We start from the raw sequence: 21494 nt of genomic DNA, 5'->3' as shown, positions 1-21494 counted from the left end.
GTGTGTGTGTGTGAGTGTGTGTCTACCTCATTGTATGTATTTCTCCCTGTTTGTGTGTGTGTGTGTTGCATCTGTTAGAATTGATGCCCACCCGTGTTCCGCTGCAGGCATTTGTCAGGCGTTAATTGACAGCAGAAGACTGACGTCTTGAGGTGCTATAGAGATGTCTGAGGGAGAGAAGCTTCTAGAAGCAGCATGACTGGGGCTTTATGAAGTGGGAACATCTCAAGTGTTCATCCCACATCTATTTCCCCGTTTAACCCTGTCTTTTAGTTCCTCTTCTGAATCCTTATGCGATCCCTACCCAACCCGAGTAAATATCATTAATCGGAGCATTACATTGCAAGCATAATGGGCATTTAAGTTGAATTAGCGAATCCATTCAGACACATAATGATATTATTAAGAAGAACTTAATTTATGCAGAGCCTTTTTTTTCATACATTCCACTGAAAGTGCCAGAAAACCATTTATGAAAGGCGTAGCGAACACAGGGAATGAATTAAGTGTGACTATAATAATAGTGCAGCTCTTATCTTGTCATAAGCACACGCCAGCAGGTTTGTATACAATGAAGCATTGATGTCCTTTTATTAAACTGTGCAAGACAACCCTTAGTAGTCGAAATAACAGAGTAGAATGCAAATGCCTGTGCTCTTCTGACATTGCAGCTGGTTTGGAGACCATTTCAAAGTCTTACTCAAAACTGTAAAAAAAACAGAAAATTGACAAAATTGACAGCATGTTCCATCACTAAGTAGGTGAGTAGTAGACTAGCAGAGTGTACAGCTTGACAGAGTGTGTTTGAGCCCATGCTGCTAATTGAGCTGATTTGTCTTGGAGGTCCGTGGTGTATAAGGCCTCTGTCCCAGGTGACTCTGAGGTAATAGATGGGCCTGACTACCACCTGGGCCATTGATTGCTTGTAATGCTGCAGGATTAGTAAACAGAGCGCTCTGTGCCCTACGGTGGGAGAGAGGGAAGGGTGCTTAAGGAGTGTATGGAGGCGTGTGGACACACACACACACACACACACACACACACACACACACACGTACACACACACACACAGACAGACACACACACACAGACACACACACACACACACACACACACACACACACACACACACACACTCTCACTCACTCTCTCTCACTCAAAGACACTTATGTTTTCACCACACAGACATATTCCCCCAGCTCTCCCAGCAATATAAACAGTAGAGTGAGAGTAATCATGTTAGAAGGTTCTAGGGATAAGGCCCCCTATTACTCAACCTCCTCCAGGTGTCTGAATGCTACGGAGGAACACACCATAGTCCGCCGTCCGCAGCCTGCCACACTTCAGACACACACACACACACACATACACACACACACACACACACACTCCCTCCTCACGCATCATTTATTAAGTAGTGGAAGAGAGGCTTAGGGCAAGGGTTTAGGTAATGCTTTCACAAGCGACTTGAATGCCCCCCTGACACATTCTCTTCTTGCCCCCCCCCCCACACACACTCCCTCTAGGCCCCCTTGGCTTTTAACACCTAGAAAAATAAGCAAGGCAGCCTGGAGTTGGAGAATTAAATGAGACAGGAGATGCCGGAGTCACTCAACTGTACACACACACACACACGCACACACACACACACGCACATGCACCTGGACACACACTGTCTCACTCACACACACACGCACACACACACACGCACATGCACCAGGACACACACTCTGCCCCTCACAAACACACACACATACACACACACATACACACACACACACACACACACACACACACACACAGACACACACACACACACACACACATACACACACACACACACACACACACACACACACAGACAAACACACACACACACACACACACACACACACACACACACACACACACACACTTACAGTACATCTGTTTTGGATAGAGAACAGCTAGTGTCTTAGGCAGTAAAGATCATATCAAGCCCTCCTAACTTGGGGCCAAACTCCATGATTGTGTTACTGGAACTCCAGGCAGCTGTCTGGTAAAAATGTTGCGCATAATCAAGTACCTCAGCAGAAACACGCTCCTCTCCCTCCCCTCTATAATGCATATGAATGGGCCCAGCAGGGGAGTATTGTTGAAATGACCGGCTAATTGAATCCAATTTTGCGTTCCACATTCCACCCGTCACGTTTGGCTGCGTTCTGCTGCGTTTTCACTTTCGCTTAATTTCTAACGAAACAGAGATGTTACGGCGGCGGCGTGGTGGACTGGAAAGAAAGGCAATGATTCCTGTTTTTATCACTTTTGTCATTTTATTAGCTTTCTCAGGCCCCCGAAAAAGCGTTGGATGAAACATTGAATTACCGGGAGGGCTTTTAGACGGGAATGTTCCTGAGATGAATCAACGTTTATTTCTGATAGTTCCCTCTATTGTAACAGAGAGTCACCTTTACAATGGCTTTCCCGCATAATAAATGCCTCTTCAAAGACCCACGGTGGAACTCATTTGGATGGAGAGTTATTTCACCGGCTGTTTCATTAGGTGTGGGGGTTATGGATTTGTTCAATTCCATTTTATAGGGGCTTTATATTGTATTGATGTTTTATTTGGTGGCCCTTGGTCCGTTTCTAATACATTATTCAAGACCCGTTGAGAAAGTTTGCTTTTCAAAGGTTTTTCCGAGACGTTTATGCAAAGTGTTGCCCTCACAAGTGTATCCGTAGCATCTCTTCTCAAAAACAACGTACTCATTGTGGAAGCAGGTTTCCTGTTTCTGAACATGCCCTCAGAGATCAGTTAAGGTTCAAACCCTGCAATTATCACCTCAGCTTTGTGCAGAAACACTCATTCTCAAAGCTCTGGGAGAGAAAGAAAAAAAAAAAAGCTTACCAGACACGCTCATTAAATATTCACTCTGTTTGGGTGAGTTCGGGCGCCACAACTCACACAAACAACACTTCCTGTTTACCGAGGCATGCTGGGTGTTGGTTTTGTGGCCGTTGCATTCAGACATTAGGAGGAGAGGTCCTATGGGGGGTTGATGCTGGCGGTGGGCCTAGCTGGCTCATGATGTTTGATGATGTTAAATATTAATGCCTGGTGATGATTACTGACGGTGTGAAGACAAGAGTGCGCCGGAGATGACACTCTCATTCATCATGTCTGTAACACAATCTGAGTCCTCCCAGTGGCTTTAACCTTGGGCCCCCACCCCCCACCCCTTCACCACTCCTGCTTGCCAAGTAGGAAGGGGGGGATGGAGAGATAGAGATAAGGGGAAAGAAAAGGGGACTGATAGCGAGAGAGAGAGAGAGATAGAGAGAGCGACCAAGAGAGCGACCGAGACCAAGTTTGAAGAGAGAGAGCCAAGTTTCCATGGGGGTTGGGGGGGGGGGGGCGGGGCGACTTCCAGAGCTGCTGTTTCTCCACACCATCCGAAGCCAGACTTCTGGTGACAACCTGACGGATGTACAAAAGGGACTTTTATCTTATTTTGTCAAGGTCTGGCAGTCGCTCAAGGCCTACTCAGCATAAATAAATAAGTGGCGAGAGATTGCGATATCACCTTCCCCCCTTCTGAATGACGGTGTAATTTCCCTCAGAGGTATCACTCCCCTGCCTGTGTTGTTATTTATCTGCCTTGTCGTAAGCAGGTAGCAAACCGCCCACCTGATTGTTAGACAAACTTTAACTACTCAATATATCAACACAAATTGTGCACGGAAAGCATTTATTTATGGCAGCCTTGCAGTTGGGTAGGGAGAGTGAATGAAAAGAGGGAGGCATTTAGGATGGAGGCAAAAAAAGCATATTAAGACGACAGTCTCCTCTTCTAATAGAGCCACACACATATTAGGCGGCTAGACAGGTGGAAGTGGAGCCTTGACGCTCGGAGGCAGGTGTTTCACTTGAAATAGCGCAACGATAACAATGCTAGCAGGACTCCGAGCACGTCGTCAACTGTAAATGTCACACTGAGATGTGCATACTATAATCCATAGGTTATTTTTTTTCCTCATAATCATTGTTCCTTTACCACACTCACACTTCCCCTTCCTCCCCCTGATATCCCCCCATTCCTACTTCCTCCCTCCTATCATCATCCTTCCTACTCACCTTCTCCCATCCTTCCCCTCTCTCCTCCTCCCTCCCTCCCTCCCTCCCTCCCTCCCTCCCTCTCTGTTATAAATTAAACTTGATCAATGACCTTCTCTGCCTGGCTTGTTTGCCTCTTGCCATGTTCAGCAAGTGGCCTAATGGGAATATTTCCGATGTTGATATGAGCCTGCAGAATGGCAGGCAGGCAAGGAGGGATGGGGTCACGGCGCTCTGCTCACATCCCTCAGGGAATTGTAATGGACATGATGGGACCGAGGGGATTGAAGGGGATTCAATGTGAAATAGTAATGCACATGTTCGTTACCTATTTAGTTGTAGATTAAGTTTTGAGTCAATTGATAGCATTCCATCCATCATCCAATAAGTCATTGTACATAGACACATGTGAGAGGGATTTTCTTTCTTTTTTGCCACAAATCTTTTTTGCAGCAATTACCACAAATCGTGTGTAACACTCAATTCACCAACATTAGCAATTCACCCACCACGGAAGCTACTGTACAGCTATCGATTGCCAATGTCTGTTCTAATCATGGAATAACTCTCTATGTGTTGTGTCCCTCTGCTCTGTGTGTGTGTGTGTGTGTGTGTGTGTGTGTGTGTGTGTGTGTGTGTGTGTGTGTGTGTGTGTGTGTGTGTGTGTGTGTGTGTGTGTGTGTGTAGGAGTACCAGTCCTGCAACACTCTCCCCTGTCCTGACCTGAAGAAGACCACCCCCTGGACCCCCTGGACCCCTGTCAACATCTCAGACAACGGTGGGCATTACGAGCAGCGGTTCCGCTACACCTGCAAGGCGCGGGTGCCAGACCCCAACCTGCTGGAGGTGGGCCGGCAGAGGATAGAGATGCGCTACTGCTCCAGCGACGGCTCCACAGGCTGCTCCACAGACGGTGAGCGGAATAGACAGCAGCTCTCACACTTCCCCTCTCTCTCTCTGTCTCTCTCACTCTCTCTCTCTCTCTCTCTCTCTCTACATCCTCCTCTCTGTTCTATTCCCTATTGGCCTGTAATTGCCTAAATCTCTCTCTCTCTCTCTCTCTCTCTCTCTCATTCATTCTCTCTCTCTTTCTCGTTCATTCTCTCTCTCTCTCTCTCTCTCTCTCTCTCTCTCTCTCTCTCTATCTATCTTTCTCTGTCTCATCCATTCTCTATCTCTCTACCCACCCTCTCCTCTCTCTCTCTTTCTGTACCTCTCTCCTTTTGTCTGTCTGTCTGTCCTCCCCTCCCTCCTCTCCGTCCCTACAGGCCTGTTAGTCCACTTTCCCAGAGCCTCCTATCTCTTCTCTCTCTCTGAAAAAAAAGAAGTGTTATCTTAATCAGCTCAAGTGTTCCCAGTGCCGACTCAACTCTCTTTCCCTTCAGTGGCTCAAAACGTCAAACGTGTTAATGAAGTTCAGACCCATTGAGCGACTTAACAGGTTTTTTTCTTCTCCTTTTTTTTTCCTTTCCTCTCTCTCTCACACCCCCGCCACAACACCATGATTGATCCAACTCACCAAGTTTCCGTCTCGTGGTCTCTGCTAACTGCCGTACCGCGCAGTGTCAGACTTTTACCATTAAAGAGCATACAAACAGGCTGCTAATTGACGTGTTATTTGTGTTGTTGAGTGGGAGGAACTGTATCAGGGAGAGGAGAGAAGGAGGGAGGGAGGGAAGGAGGGAGGGAGGGAAGGAGGCACAACAGAGCAATAAAGTGGGTGCTGGATACAGATGCACCAGTTAAAGGGTGTTTATTGAGTTACTCAAAAGCCTCAAAGGGAGATGTTGGCTGGTTGCTTTAGATCTAGCACCTCACTAATCTGTGTCAGAGTTCATCACTGGCTGGGTGGGCCCAGTCTACCCACTCTGACCACGCGCCAGGCTAATAACCACCAGGGTGTGTGTGTGTGTGTGTGTGTGTGTGTGTGTGTGTGTGTGTGTGTGTGTGTGTGTGTGTGTGTCTCTCTCTCCCTCTCTCTTTATTGCTCTCTCTCCATCCCTCCCTCATTGGCATCATTTGTACAGTTGACTGTTTGTTCACTTTGAAGTGGATGTGCCTCTCGGTGTAGACTGAAAGCTGGCAAACACAACAGCAGTGTTAGAGCGGACTCGCAGTCTCTTGAAAAAGTAATCGACACAACGCGTTTCTTAACAAAGGGCCAAGTGTTGATAGTCTGTCGCCTTTTTTTATTAGCGGGAGGAGGTAACAGCAACAATGTGTGACTCATAAAAAAAAAAGTCTGTGTTCCCAATGTGGGATTAGATTTGGTGTTAATTAAAGATTTTTTCCTCTGAACCCACTGAGCTGAGTTCAACAGTGATTTTGACACTGTGGTAAAGCAGAAATCTTCGTTGTGATGGGAAGCATTTGGTAAGCAGCAGTAGGGGATGTGTTCGGGGGGGGGGGGGATATAAGGGGGGAATATATAAACCTACAAGTATACAAGTAAATACTGTAGTTTGGTTAATTGTACAGTGGTCGGTAGAGTGAATGATGCTATGAGACAACCGTTATACTGTACAATGGCCGCTAAAAATTATGTTGGAGTTGTGTGGGTGTCTACAGAGGCAAGGCTCTCATTTTGACCTCTACAAGTTGTAAATCACTGAGTTCCTATACGATTTAATACTGTGATGTGCTCTAACTCATCGCTGGCAGAGAGGAGAATGGACTCCAATGATCCACTTCTTCATTTTAACCATTATGGCACTTGGCATCCATCTGGTTTGTGTGTGTGTGTGTGTGTGTGTGTGTGTGTGTGTGTGTGTGTGTGTGTGTGTGTGTGTGTGTGTGTGTGTGTGTGTGTGTGTGTGTGTGTGTGTGTGTGTGCGTGCTCTTCAGCCCATGATAGATGCATGGAACGGCCAGACTCTTTCTGAACATCAGACAGAGAGAGAGAGAGAGAGAGAGAGAGAGAGGTGTGTGTGGGAAGGCCTATCCCCCCGCTCTTCAGCCCATGATAGATGCATGGGCCGGCCAGGGCCCAGGGATAGTAGTTAACTTATATCAAACCAAGAGGCCATCCCAGGATAATTACTGCTAGGTGTGTATTGATGTCCACGATCGGGGCAAAAGACCCCGAGATCCACCAGGGATGATGAGCATCCAAAAGGAATGGACTGTCGACTGATAAAGATTTAGAGTAAGGATTGGGCTATTCACTATCGATCTGAGTCCACGCAGTCCAGCCTTTTTATGAGCAGGGTAATAAAGAAGGCTGAGACACAGCTGTGCGTGCGTGTGTGCGTGCGTGCGGCCGTGCGTGCGGCCGTGCGTGCGGCCGTGCGTGTAAAATACAGATGCTCCCATACCCAGACGTGGTCACAGTAGAGATACTCATTGTGGTAAACCTGAGAGATAGTATGTCACCATGTGTGGGAAGAGACAGAGACACACACTGGTTTATTCACCTATTAAACAAAGGAAATAGCAACTAGGATCTACAACCACATTACCTGTCTTTTCGCTACTTTAATTAAACAACCTCTCTTATTCATAAATTCTGAAAAGCTGTAGTGCAGCTTATATGTTGTCTTCAACGTCATTATAATGCACTATGATGCATGTTAGATACCATTCAACATGTTCTAAGTTGTTGCTTCTTAAGATGAGATGTTCCACTGTTGTTTACTTTCTGAGAGATACCTTTAAAACCTATTTTAAAACCTATTTTAAAACCTATTTGGAATTTCCTTTTTCTGCCTCATTTTCAGTTGAATGTCAACACTTTAGTCAAGAGATCGCAGCTATCAGGCATGGGTGACATTTTGACGATTTCAACTCAAAGTGTCATCATTTCACCCGTCTTCTGTTGAAACTCATATCTGCTTTCTATCTGCTCATAACTCATATCTGGTAGATATGGCCAGATGGATCCTTCTGGAAGGAATTGAAGATCTGAGATCTCGTTTCCAGTTCTCTCTCATTACCTCGATGTAGGATATGCTATCCATCTCAATTAGCTGAAAGAAATTATGCATAGAAGATCTAGCCAAGCTATGAGAATGGCTTTCTTGGGCATACTGAGTCATTGCGTACTAGTGATCACAGCTTAATGGTGGTGATTAGTTAATTACTTAAGATCTTAAGTGATTTAGAGATCCTTCTCGTCTTAGGTACCATCATCCTTTACCCTATTCTGATCTCTCCATCATGCTATTCATCCTATTCTGATCTCTCCATCATCCTTTACCCTATTCTGATCTCTCCATCATGCTATTCATCCTATTCTGATCTCTCCATCATGCTATTCATCCATTTTCAGGTGCTAATTGTCAATATGATTCACTCAAACACTCACGCAGCCTAAGCTAAACATTTGTCTGAAATGTTTGATTTGTTGAAACGTGTTTACTTCGTCTAGCACATTATATTTATGCTTCCCTTTTTCACATAAAGGTAAATGCTGTGAAGATCTTTCTACATTTTTTTTTTTTTTTATATAATGCTCTTCCTCCGTAAAGCACTTACCAACACCCAACACACTTCCCCCAGAGGAATGCTGCTGTGAAAAGCACTATATGAATTTACACTAAAGATAAGGTAAATGGAACGTGTGTCACATCATAGAGTCTCACTGGAGGGATCGATAAAAGCTGCATTAATGTGCTTTTGAGGAATGATTCCAATGTCAAGCATGGAAATGGCTTTGAAGTTAGACTCTTTCTGAACATCAAACAGACAGAGAAAGAGAGAGAGAGAGAGAATGAAAGAGAAGTGTGGGCAATAAAAGGCCAATAGGGAGGAGGACGGAGAGAGAGAGAAAGAGAGAGAGAGAGAGAGAGAGGGCAAGTAAAGGAGAGAGAGACAGAGAGCTGTAGGAAGGGAGAGATAGGGAGAGACAGATAAAGGAGATTGCTGCCGATGGCGTAAGTGTGTAATTCCACTTGTCCACCACGGTGAGTGATGGCTTCATCTTTCCAGGGAGAAACAGTGGAGTGTCAGCGTCTGATGTGTTTCAGTTCAGAAACTCCGGGTGCAAGGCCAGGCCCTTTCCTGGAGGATGGATTAGTTTCCCCTTTGCACAGACATTGCGAGCCGACACTGATCCACTCACAGGAAAAACTGACCGATTGGTCTGACATTTACAGTACCCTTATATTTCCTTTTCATCTTCACCTCCCTCTCTCTTCTCCACCTTTATCCATCCCCCTCTCTCTCTCTCTCTCTCTCTCTCTCTCTCTCTCTCTTTGTGTGTGTGTGTGTGTGTGTGTGTGTGTGTTTCCTTACCGCTCTCTCCCTTTCTCTGACTTGACTGTAGGGACTTTAACTTACTGTAACTCCCATACACGTGTTTGTGAAAGCAGGATTACCATTTACTTCCAGAGCTCCTACCTACCTCACCTCCTCCAACCAATGTAAATCCAACGTGCCTTGGTAATGATTGCACCCATCTCGTGTGTGTGTCTGTTCTCTGAGCCTCAGGGCCATCAGGGAGGGGAGTTTTAATTGCCCTCTCAGTAACTTTTAATAAGCGCTTCCCTGAGTCGATCCCCCAGGCAAGCGTTTGACAATTTCAACGACAGCTCTGGGAATACTGTCACAGCCAGCCCCTTTGCCTGTTTCAGAATGTTGTAATCAACAAGAGCTGTTCATTTTATGGATTATACACAGGCTTACACACACACACACACACACACACACACACACACACACTCACACATACAAAAATACACACACACACACACACACACACACACACACACACACACACACACACACACACACACACTCCTCACCACCCCTGATTCGCTCCTCTCTGGGGAGACATCACTGATATGATCTGGGAGTCGGTTTGGGTCGGGGGATGTTGTTTGGGTGGGTTGGGCATGAAGTGTCAGGGAATCTGGGCCAGGGTGAGAGAAAGTACTGTGCATCTCCTCTCTCAATGCCTCTCTCCTATACCAGTGTTGGTAGTTGTTGGTACATGGTGTAGCAAGGCATTACTCTCTGTTGTTCTTTGAGAATGTTGTTGTTAACACTGTTCTGTACAGCCTTGCCAAAGTGGGTTCTCTTTCAGTCGACACACACTCTTGTGTACCATTCACTGAAGACCCCTATTCAATCACGCCAATTGGCACACAAGCTATCTTCCACCTCTAAGTGTATCTGCCTTGCTGTACTGCTTTGGTGTGTGGGCAAGTTCTTTCCCTCTGAGGAGAATTGACTCTTTTGGTTGTTGGCCCCTGCTGTGGCTGTAGTGCATGTGCCAACATCCTTAATGACCACTGAGACAACACACCAACACGGCTAGCCCTGTGGATTGCCTGAATGGATGCAGTCGTGCATTTAATAAGCGATTAATGATTGTTTGGAAGCAAGACTCTCACACAGTCTGCCCACCGTGCCTGGGTTTACTCCACGCATAGACCACTGCCCTCGTTGCAAGCTTTGCTGGATACTGAGGCACTTGAGCAGGGGGTCAGGTACGTGGAGATGGCCCCCCTCGAACTCATACCTCCACCATAGGACCTGTCTCAGGCCCCAGCTCGGTGACAATGTCTATGAAGTTGAATGAGGAGGACAGCGATGCGAGCTATCTGGCCCCGCTAAGGCAGCGTGGGAGCAGAAGGATGAGGTCTCCAGAGTCTGCAGCGCCTCCTTTGATCTCATCATGTAGCTCCCCAGGGCCCTGCCACCGCCCACGAGGACCAGGCTAGATGGGATAACCCTGAGGGGAGATGTCCCATCTGCCCCGGCAACAAGTACATCTCCTCGTCAAGTGCTTCGAAGCCGCCAGGGCATTGTGGAAGCAGCCCTTCTCGAGCCAAGGCATGTAACCAGGCGAATTGAGTCTTTAACAAAAGGTACACAAGAGTATCCTACTCTATAGTGAAGGGTCTCCCTCATCTCCTTCAGAGAACCTGGAATTACAGCTGTACTCATTTAGTTTATTATTCTGTTCACAGCACTGCTCTTTTTGGAACACTTGTATAGTTGTTGACACTGTGTATTACATGTCTCTACTCTATATTGCAAAAAAGCCTTCTTTCCTATTCAACGGTGTACTTCTCTGTCCTTCTTTATGTTTTGCTGGAGATATGGGGTTGGAATTGTATTGTGCCCTGCTGGTTTGGGTGCAGCCCAACTCATTTGAGAAAGAGGCTTAATTCTCTCTGGCTATGCCGCGCTGTTACACAGATCGATAGAAGCAAGTCTCTCCTCATTTAGGAGGGGGAGCGGGATGCTGTTTGATTTGGCGACAGGGGCGGCCTGTGTTCTGACACAATCACTCATCAGACACACGGTCTCTCTCTCTCACACACACACACAATCTCTCTCTCACACACACACACACACACATACACATACACAAACACAAATAGCTCTCTCTCGCTCTCTCTCGCTCTCTCTCTCTCTCTCTCTCTCTCTCTCTCTCTCTCTCTCTCACACACACACACACACCCACCCACCCACCCACCCACACACACACCCCCACACACTCTTTGTGATCCACAAGGGAGGCTTGTGGAGGTGTGAGTAGATTATAAAACCAGTCCATTGCCTTTGGAGAGTTGTATACATACTCTTGGGCCGAGGAGGGGCGTGATAAAGAGTACAGGTCACGGTGGCAGGCAGGGCGTGCCACTGCCTGCTCAGAATCAATAAGGAGCGGGAGCCTCAGCGGGCCTGTCACCGCTCCTGCCAGCTCTGTGCAGGGTGAGTCGGCATGTTCACTCCCAAGGTCGGCTGTAGCTATGAAGAGGTCAGGCTTCTGTGATAGGTAAACATACTGTCCTTTCACTAAAGGCCGCACAGAGAATACAAAACAACCTTGCCAGGATAACAGAATGGAACGTTCACAAATACAAAGAGACCGAGAAAGAGAGAGAGGTAGTGAGACAGAGAGAGACAGTTAGAGAGGGCGAGATACTGTAAAAAAGACAATGAGAGAGAATGACAGAGACAAAGGGAGGGAGGAGGTCAAAGCAAAAGAGAAAAGAGAAAGAGAGAGAGGTAGAGACAAAGAGAGAGAGTTTCATTGTTGTGGTTCAGACAGTAGATAATAGCAGAGCTGATTGAGTGAGTGAATCATTTGTGGATTGTTTGGACAGATCTTGTAATTGAGTTTGAAGTGATTATCACTCACTCAAAAGCAATGATCTCATTCCTTTCATTCAAAAGGCCACCCACTGTAAAAAGGCCCAATTTCCAAGGCATTGATTAATGCACACAGTAATTGGAGTTTAATAGCAATTACTATTTCAGAATTCATTAATATTTCTCCTCCAACTCATTTCAAGGAAGGAGCACAGATCAGTCAAATGCGTGTATAAGCTGAATGGACAAGAGCTCTCTGGTGCTCTCATCAAATCATTTGAGCATGAAAGAGCTTGATGGAGAGTGAACTTTCGTTTTACAGTCTCCAGCCTGACCCTCCCTTTCCCTGCTCTCTCTCTCCCCCAAGGCGAGCTTCTGAGGTCGGGGAGGATCTCGGGCCACATGGTGAACGGAGGCTGGTCTGCCTGGAGCTCCTGGTCCCAGTGCAGCAGAGACTGTAGTCGGGGGATCCGCAGCCGCAAGCGCACCTGCACCAGCCCCGAGCCCCGGTACGGAGGACAGACCTGCCTGGGGCCCCCCCAGGAGTACCAAGAGTGTAACATCACCCCCTGTCCAGGTGAGATATAGAAATAATACACACTCACACGCATACGTACGTATGCACGCACACAAACACACACTGATACATATGCTGTACACACGCATACACACACACACACACACACACACACACACACACACACACACACACACACACACACACACACACACCACCCTATGAAGACAGCCCTATCGAAGGGATCAGACTAATTCATCTCACTCTAGATCTGTCCATGAGAAATGAATAAAGAAATAAAATAACGAGACAAAGCAAAAATATCCCCATCGTTCTAAAAGCACCAAAACAGCACAAAAGGTAATCAGGAAGCGTGAAGAAGACCCCCAATTTACGGCTGGAATCAACAGACAATCCCCATGGCGTCTTAAGTGTGTAATTACATTTGAGGGTAATTACTGTGAACTGCCAGCGATGGGGCAGCCACACTCTGTTGTGCAAAAAAAAACAGTCTGAGACAACGCATTGTTTCTCCCCTTTCTGCTACTGGAGGGTAGAAGAGGGAAAGAAAGAAGCTCTCTAATTAAATGACTGCTCTGCCTGACAAGGAAGGTAATGTGCTGTCTAAATGGAAATCCTCCTACTTAGCTTCTTAGGACATGCAACACCTGGCAAGCCGACACAATACAAGGCACAAACAGACAAGGAGGAATTTGTTTCAAATCATTTTTAATCAAGACGACTGTTGAGCGACGTAGCATCTCCCTAAGAAGTGTCTGTGTCTGTCTGTCTGTCTGTGCATTGTCTGATATTGGCATAAAAAAAAGAGAGAGGTGAGCAAATGCACATTTACAATTTAATGTTTTCACCGTTGAGTAGCTTTCATCGTCCAACAGCTTGAGCGTGGCAACAAAAAGGAGACATGTTATTGCTTATTTCCTCAGACGGGCTGTTGAGTAGATCGAAGATCTGCACCATATGGATTCAGCCGATAGCTATTATGCTTGCCCTCTAACACTCACTGCCTTTGAGAGAACCGTTGAGATTCTTTATGAAATGTTAGCTCAGCTTTGAAATGCTACAGTACTGCACACATCCACAGTTCTACGCAAAGCCTACACACACCCATTCTAAAGGCATTGAATGCCGACATACAGTAGCCTATCCTATTTAAGGCCTATTGAGGTTTCTAATGTCACCTGACTCCTAGTCATTCCACCAGAAAGGTAACAGCTTTGCATAGCTGGAATAGTCATGAATAATAATGCTGCTTAAATTAGCGCTCGTCAAGAAAGCATGATATTATTTTGACTCAGGCCGTGCCTCCAGACATAGCCTGATCTGTCTGCCGGTAAGCCAGCACAGTACTTTTGAAATGCATTAGTGCGCTTTGACAGAGAGAGAGAGAGAGAGAGAGAGAGAGAGAGAGAGAGAGAGAGAGGTGCTATGTTTGACGTACATCTGGTTTTGATACAAATGAATCTTTTCGTGTTTCTGGAGCCGCTGGCTAAGATGAGACTATCCGTCATCGAGGGGTAGAAATCGACTGATCTGTCACTTTGCGATAGAGAAATTACGCAGAGATGACAAAAAACATTGGAAACTTCAATTACCTACACCCTCCGGTGGCCAGACGAGCTCTTTAAAACCAATTCTGAAATGGTCTCGCAAAGAGATTCTTTTTTTTGTGACGATGAAGTGAGAGGCATTTTGCGAGTGATTGCTGAGAGCACTTCAATTTTGGGGGGTACTCGGTGAAAGACGACACACACATGCACGCACACACACTCATGCACATACACACTTACACACTTTCACACACACACACACACACACACACACACACACACGGGACGCACACACACACATGCACATATACACTTACACACTTTCACACACACACACACACACACACACACACAGGCATGCACAGCCACCCACCCACTCACACATACACACACACACACATACACACATACACACACACACACACACACACACACACACACACACAGATAAAATTATGTTGCAATGTTTACACACTGCTTAATTATCAGTGACGGACCTCTCCTCCTGCTTCCCAGGCTGTGTGTGTGTGTGTGTGTGTGTGTGTGTTTGTTGTGTGTCTGTGCGTGCAGGTGTGCGCGTGTGTGTGTGCGTGCATGCGTGTGTGTATGTGTGACATCTGGAGCTTGGCATCACATAAGTGGAAGTAAAACAACAAGGACTCTATGGTTCATTTAGCTTTGTTAATTAGAGGATATGGGTTTGGAGAGGGGGGGGTCAGGCTTGTTTTAGCAGCTGGACCAAGCAGACCTGTCGGCTGTCGCATTTCAAGCAGGCTTCAAAACATACCCAGTGATACAGTCATATACCTTCTGCTAACCTGCATACTATACGAAACACAAAGACGCGTTGGCATTCAAATGACTTCATTATACTAAAACAGTTCCATGCTCCTCTTAATGCATGAATAGCTGAACGATGACTGTGTTGTTTGAGTTTGGCAGAGGACATCTTTAAGATTATTCACAACAGAGAGGCAGATACGATACAAGAAAAGTATAATGATATTAACTTTTATTTAGTCTAAAACTGGTTTGAAAATCTGCAGGTCTTCTGCAAGGTTGCGACCCTGAACTGACCTGTTCCTGACCGTTTCTCCCTCTGTGTAGTGGATGGGGGCTGGTCATGCTGGTCGGCGTGGTCTAAGTGCTCGGTGACATGTGGCGGGGGACACTTCATGCGTACACGCACCTGCAACAACCCCCCACCCGCCTATGGAGGAGACATCTGCCTGGGGCTGCACACTGAGGAGGCTCTGTGCAACACACAGCCCTGTCCAGGTACACACACACACACACACACACACACACACACACACAAAAGCACGCAGAACACAGAAATATGCACACACACACACACACACACACACACACACACACACACACACACACACACACACATACTAGCCAGTCTTTTGACTGATTATGATTATTCTAGCATGTCTTTTCGGCTCAATTTGTCCATCCATTGATGTCTGTTGATTTGTTTATGGGTTTCTAAGAAGCTAAATGTAACCACATGTTTTGGTAGTCCAGTGCTCTGATGATGTGGTCTCATTCTGTCAACAGAGAGTTGGTCCAACTGGTCAGAATGGTCTCAGTGTGACTCCACTGGCTCCCAGTTGCGTGTGCGTCACTGTGACGTGCTCTTCCCCACCGGAAACCAGTGCTCAGGGAACAGCACCGAGACAAGAGCCTGCCCCCCAGACTCCAACTTTATACCAGGTAATGATACACACACACACACACACACACACAAGCACACACACACACACACACACACACACACACACACACACACACAAACACACACACACACCAACAGCAAGGGTAGTATCGATGTCTACCCAGACAAGGATCTCCCTCATTGACAGACAGTAATGTGAGACACACCACAGCATTGATCGCTGCTACCCTGGGATAATGACGCCCTCTGCCTCTCTCAGTCCTAAGTGGCTCAATCAAACCAGCGCTTCACATTGATGTCCTCCACATTGTCTCAATGGACACAAAGTGACCTGAGCCACTTCACTTCATCTTCCAGATGGACTGCACGTACAATACTCCTAATCGACGTTTGGTGAATTGACTCTTTAATAGTACTTGAAGAAAGGAAATCAAAACTTTTGTACGACACCTTTATATTGTGAGAGTAGCATAAACTCCAGCGACATTATACAGGGTGATGTACATAAATGATTACACTCAAGATCTTACAGAACGACCAGCGTGCCTCTACCCCCTTATCCCTCATTCATTTTAATGGGAATGATAGTCCATTAAGGTTCATTAGAAAAGCCTTGTACTTCATTTCCCTTAATGAGGACTGATACTTATCATAAAGCACTTCAGGTGTCTCATTTGTGATAAGCTCCTTGAGTTTTACGATCATCTCTTTCATTGTGAATATGGCCGTCATTTTCACATACCTCCAAGGATCCTATTTATCAGGCTAACAAGTGCATCACTTTTTCTCATCTTCCTCTCTTTCTCTCTCTCTTTTTCTGTTTCTCAGAAGTCTCCATCGCTCGCTCCAGCCAGGAGGAGAGGCGGTGTGGAGGTACGTTTGTGTGTGTGTGTGTGTGTGTGTGTGTGTGTGTGTGTGTGTGCGCCTGCGTGTGTGTGCCTGCCTGCCTGCCTGTTTGCGTGTGTATGTGTGTGTAAACTGTGTCTACCACAAGCATGTTTGTGTTTGCGTGTGTATGTGTGTGTAAACTGTGTCTACCACAAGCATGTTTGTGTTTGTGTTTGTGTTTGTGTGTGCGCGTGATCAACATTTTCTATGCACCGAACTCCCTCACTCCTCCCTTACTCACACTTAAGCAGGGATTCAATCCATAATCTCCTCTCTCTCTCTCCCTCTCTCTCTCTCTCTCTCTCTCTCTCTCTCTCTCCCTCTCTCTCTCTCTCTCTTTCTCCCTGCAGATTTCAACCTGTTCCACATGATAGCTGTGGGTCTGAGCAGCTCCATACTGGGCTGTCTGGTCACCCTGCTGGTCTACACCTACTGCCAGCGCTACCAGCAGCAGTCCCACGATGCCACCGTCATCCACCCCATATCAGCTGCCCCGCTCAACACCAGTATCACCAACCACATCAACAAACTGGACAAATACGACTCCGTGGAAGCCATCAAGGTCTGTGGCTGTCACCATCTTCAGGCCATATTCAATTAAAGGCAATATCTGGAGCTTTCCGGCGTTTGAGGCAATGTCATTTTTTCTCCCGTGCTGCAAGAGTGTGTGTTTGGATTGAGATCGGAAGTTGTCTCTCATCGTGAACATTGTTTTGTTGAATGACACACACTCTTGGAGGGAAAGGAAAATGTTGTTGTTGTTTTTCCCCGGGCACTTCCGGGTACAGGTTTTGATTGAACACAGCCTTGTTGTCCTACTGCATGTCTCTTTGCACCATTTGTACTGTACATACACTCTGTAGTCACTGGCTGGTCTATAGGGGCTCCACTGTTTCTCTATGTGTCTACATGTCTAGTCTATGTGATTCCGAACTGTTCTGTGTCAGTAGCCATACACTGCTTTCTCATAAGTAACTGATTAGATATTATTATGGACAACAGTATGTAGGTCCAAGTCTCTCTCCGGAGATAGGTTCATTGTGGTTGCTTGGTTTAGACAAAATGTTGTGCATGCTTGGTTTTTAGAGGACTTGGTAGAATGCTCTAGAGTCGTGTCTCCCAAACTGTTAGATGGCTCATGGTTCATTCCTATTGGTTTGCTTGGGAGCTACTGTTCTCTGATAGGCTACTATCATATCACTGTAGTGAGGATGTGAGCCACAGTTTCATATGAGGTCAAGTCGAGTGTGGACACAAGGCTAGGTTTCTGATGGTTGCTAAGCCACAGTAGGCCGATAGCTTAAATATTGAGCACCCATTTCCTATGAATAACTGAACAGACACACAATTGAAAGTGAATGGGCTCCCTGGCTCAGAACTAACTTCCTGGAAATGCAATTTTATTGCGGAAGAAAGACTTGAAAAGTGTTCATATATCATGTAATTAGAGTCTGGTTCCGTGAGCATAATCCAGTTTCCCGTTACGGAGAGAGGCAGATATGAATATGGACAATGGGCGTTTTTGGCAAAGTGAATCCTCCTAAGGAGCCGTGTGAAAAATGAACCCTGTCTCATTTTCAGAAATCTCATTCTGCCTCACTCCTTACTCTTTCTTGAATGACTCGGATGTTCTGTTGAATATACATATTAAATGAAAATGAACAGCTCTAATTCCATTCTTTGAGAGGAAGAGTAGAGGAAAGATGAACACCTGGTATAATTTTTCAGAGAGATGATTATTTAGAAAGCCCAGTCAGACAAGCTCTGAAAGTGCTCAGGAGATGATTCTTTAGCAAGCCCAGTCGGACAAGCTCTGAAAGTGCTCAGGAGATGATTCTTTAGCAAGCCCAGTCGGACAAGCTCTGAAAGTGCTCCGGAGTTGATTCTTCCATGTACAGTATGTCAGTTGTGTAGGACACAGCTAGCCTCCATTTTGGCTCCTCTGTACCTACAGTAGCATAGTTCACCAGTCATCTTCAATGATACAGTAGTGTCCTACTTATCATGGAGGGCTTATAGGGCTCCATTTTGGCTCCTCTGTACCTACAGTTGCATTGTTCACCAGTCTTCTTACATGTTACAGTTTTCTTACATGTCATCACAGAGGTCCATTCTGGGTCTTCTGTAGCTGCAGTTGTATAGATCACCAGTCATCTCCACGGTAGGGCATTAGGGCACCATTTTGGCTCTTGTGAGGATGACTGTTCCCCGTTCCTCTCCTCCTCCTGCAGCCCGATGTGTCCGTACTCTTGCCCTTGGACGACCCCGGCATGCGCCAACCTCTGTCTGCTAACATGGTGGGGGTGTCCATGCGTGGCCTGGAGATTTTCTACTAACTCTGACCTCTGAACCTCAACAACATCCCGCCTCTTGACCCTCCTATCCTATCAACAACCTCCTTCCTCTCTCCCACCGCGCCCCCACTTCCTGTGGCACATCCTGTTTGCAGCAGGTCGGAGTAACAGACTCAGTTTCTCTTTCTCTCTTCCTCTCTTTGCTCGGAAATTCTCCATCCTTTCATCCCCCCCATCCCACAGGGCTACCCTTAGGCTTGTGAGAAGGCAGTGTATTCCTCACTCATCTCTTTCTGTTATGGAATGACCATAAGTTGACCACGAGTCCTGTCATTTGCATGTGTTCGTGTTCCTCCCCTCTCCGTCTTCCCTGTCTTATGTTGACGAGCTGTGTTTTGTTTGTTTTGTTATGATGGGTTACCATGGAAATGGTCTTATCATAACCACTGTTTTTCTCCTTTTTGTGTCCGCTATCTCTCTATCATGAATGCTACCCCACTGTTAGATTGCGTTTTTTGTTGCTGCACTAAAAACTGTAATTACTCATTAGCCAATTAAGGTAAGAAAACAAAGTACACGATCCTAACAACTGTCAGAGAGCAGCTGTTTAAATGCAGCCAAGGGCCCACTAGCATTGAGACAAGATAATACTGTTTTTAGACCGCTTCAGGCTTTCCGACTGAACAAATAACACAATATATGAACCTAGTGTTGACTGTCAGTCTATAGAATCCATGTAATTGGGATATAATAAATGTTGTTATGCTCAGCGCACACATTCCCTATCAGCTAACAGTCGGACCCATCAATCAAAAACAAATGCAACATCATCAAGTGTTGAATTATGTTGCCCTGAGGGCCTCACCAAATATACTTAGCAAAGACAATAACATGTACGGATGTACGCACATTCATTTACAGAAGTGCTGAGTACAGCGTTCTAAGGCAAAGAACCATACCATACTGTAGGTTTTGAGAACCACAGAGCAGAGTAGAACTGAGATGTCCACAAGGCAGTTCCTTATTTTCTAACACACAAAATCACTCAAAGGCTTTTTCTGTTTGACCAATTTATTGGTTCCCATCACCTCAAGGACCAGCGATAACTAAAACTAAAGTTGCTCATGTTGAGCATTAGAGATGACGAAAATGGACATATGGGCTTTCATACTCAGTGACCTCAGTGGTTATCATTTTTGCTAGCTTGTTGTTAATGTTTTGGCCTTGCTATTTGAGATGGTATGCTTCATTCATAAGGTGGCCTTCTATTGATTTGTGCTGCTGTTCTTTAAAGGCTTGCTTCAATGGCTTGTTTTTTCTCTGTCAGACATTTTCTTTACCTTGACTTTGCCATCTAGACTGAGTCATCACTTGATCCATGTGTGAAAAAGCTATTGACTCTGACACCTCTCTCTTTCTTTCTCCCTTCCTTTTGACTCTGACACCTCTCTCTCTCTCTCTCTCTCTCTCTCTCTCTCTCTCTCTCTCTTTCTCTCCCTTTTTCTCTCTCCCTCCCTTTTGTATTCACAGGCTTTCAATAAGAACAACCTGATTCTGGAGGAAAGAAATAAGTACTTCAACCCTCAGCTCGCCGGGAAGACTTACACTAACGCATACTTCACTGACCTCAACACCTATGATGACTATTAACCCTTCGTTGGGCAACCACAACTCCATACCCCGTGTTGACAACAACCCCTACCACTCGATATGACTATGTGCTTTTTTTCTTTGTGGTTTGTAATGAGATTTGTGGCATCATACATGGGGACAACCCCACCCTGCGACTCATTAGCAGCTGCCATCCAATCAAAGTACAGCCACACAGTGACGCCAACAGAGGGAAATGCCCACTTTCCCTCAGGTGCCCTGGGGTTCACTGGGAATGCTCAACTTGGGGGGGGGGGGGGGGGACTGATCTTGACTTGACTCTTGCAAACGAAAAAGGGAGAACTGGAATTTCAATTTCCTTGGACGAATAAAAGGGAAAAAGTAAAAAAATAAAACATTTAAAAAATTTAAAAAAAAATCTCAAATGAGGCATTGGAATTGACCCCTCTTTGATTTCCTGTGAAGTCTCTGATAAGCCACCTGTGTTCATGTAGAGGGAGATAACCACCAAACTGCTTTGCATGTTGTCATCTGATGTGTTTTTTCTGTCGCTCCGTTCATTTTGCATGGTTGATGATCGCATTCCAGGGTTTGGGGCTTGCAGGCAGTGTTCGCTGGTCTGTTGGTCTCAGGACTGCTTTGTATGATGTATTATGGGTCCTCACCAAGGACCCAAATGGGAGGCCTTAAAGATGCCTGATGAATTCTCCTAACCACCACCCCTTCTATCCAGACAGATGCATATAATCAGGATGTAGATATTTTAGGTCTCTGACAAGATGTGTTCATGTTA

The 21494-nt window shown here is 45.9% G+C and overlaps 1 protein-coding gene across 1 annotated transcript in view; it reads left to right on the top strand.

Moving 5' to 3' along the window:
• The window catches only part of sema5a (sema domain, seven thrombospondin repeats (type 1 and type 1-like), transmembrane domain (TM) and short cytoplasmic domain, (semaphorin) 5A), a gene marked incomplete at its 5' end in the record, with an annotated part of 76116 nt that extends 55217 nt beyond the window's left edge, over positions 1-20899 (top strand). The window contains 7 exons of the mRNA XM_083682383.1: positions 4784-5009; positions 12507-12716; positions 15332-15502; positions 15791-15946; positions 16737-16781; positions 17147-17358; positions 20621-20899. Of these exons, the coding sequence (XP_083538509.1) occupies positions 4784-5009; positions 12507-12716; positions 15332-15502; positions 15791-15946; positions 16737-16781; positions 17147-17358; positions 20621-20740 (1140 nt within the window). The 3' untranslated portion in view covers positions 20741-20899. The remainder of the gene's footprint in view (positions 1-4783; positions 5010-12506; positions 12717-15331; positions 15503-15790; positions 15947-16736; positions 16782-17146; positions 17359-20620) is intronic.
• Between the last annotated feature and the right edge of the window lie 595 nt (positions 20900-21494).

This window comes from Argentina silus, assembly GCF_951799395.1.
Source record: "Argentina silus genome assembly, chromosome: 1".
NCBI lineage: Eukaryota > Metazoa > Chordata > Actinopteri > Argentiniformes > Argentinidae > Argentina > Argentina silus.
The sequence above is the reverse complement of the archived record's forward strand: the minus strand, read 5'-3'. Positions and strand labels throughout refer to the sequence as shown.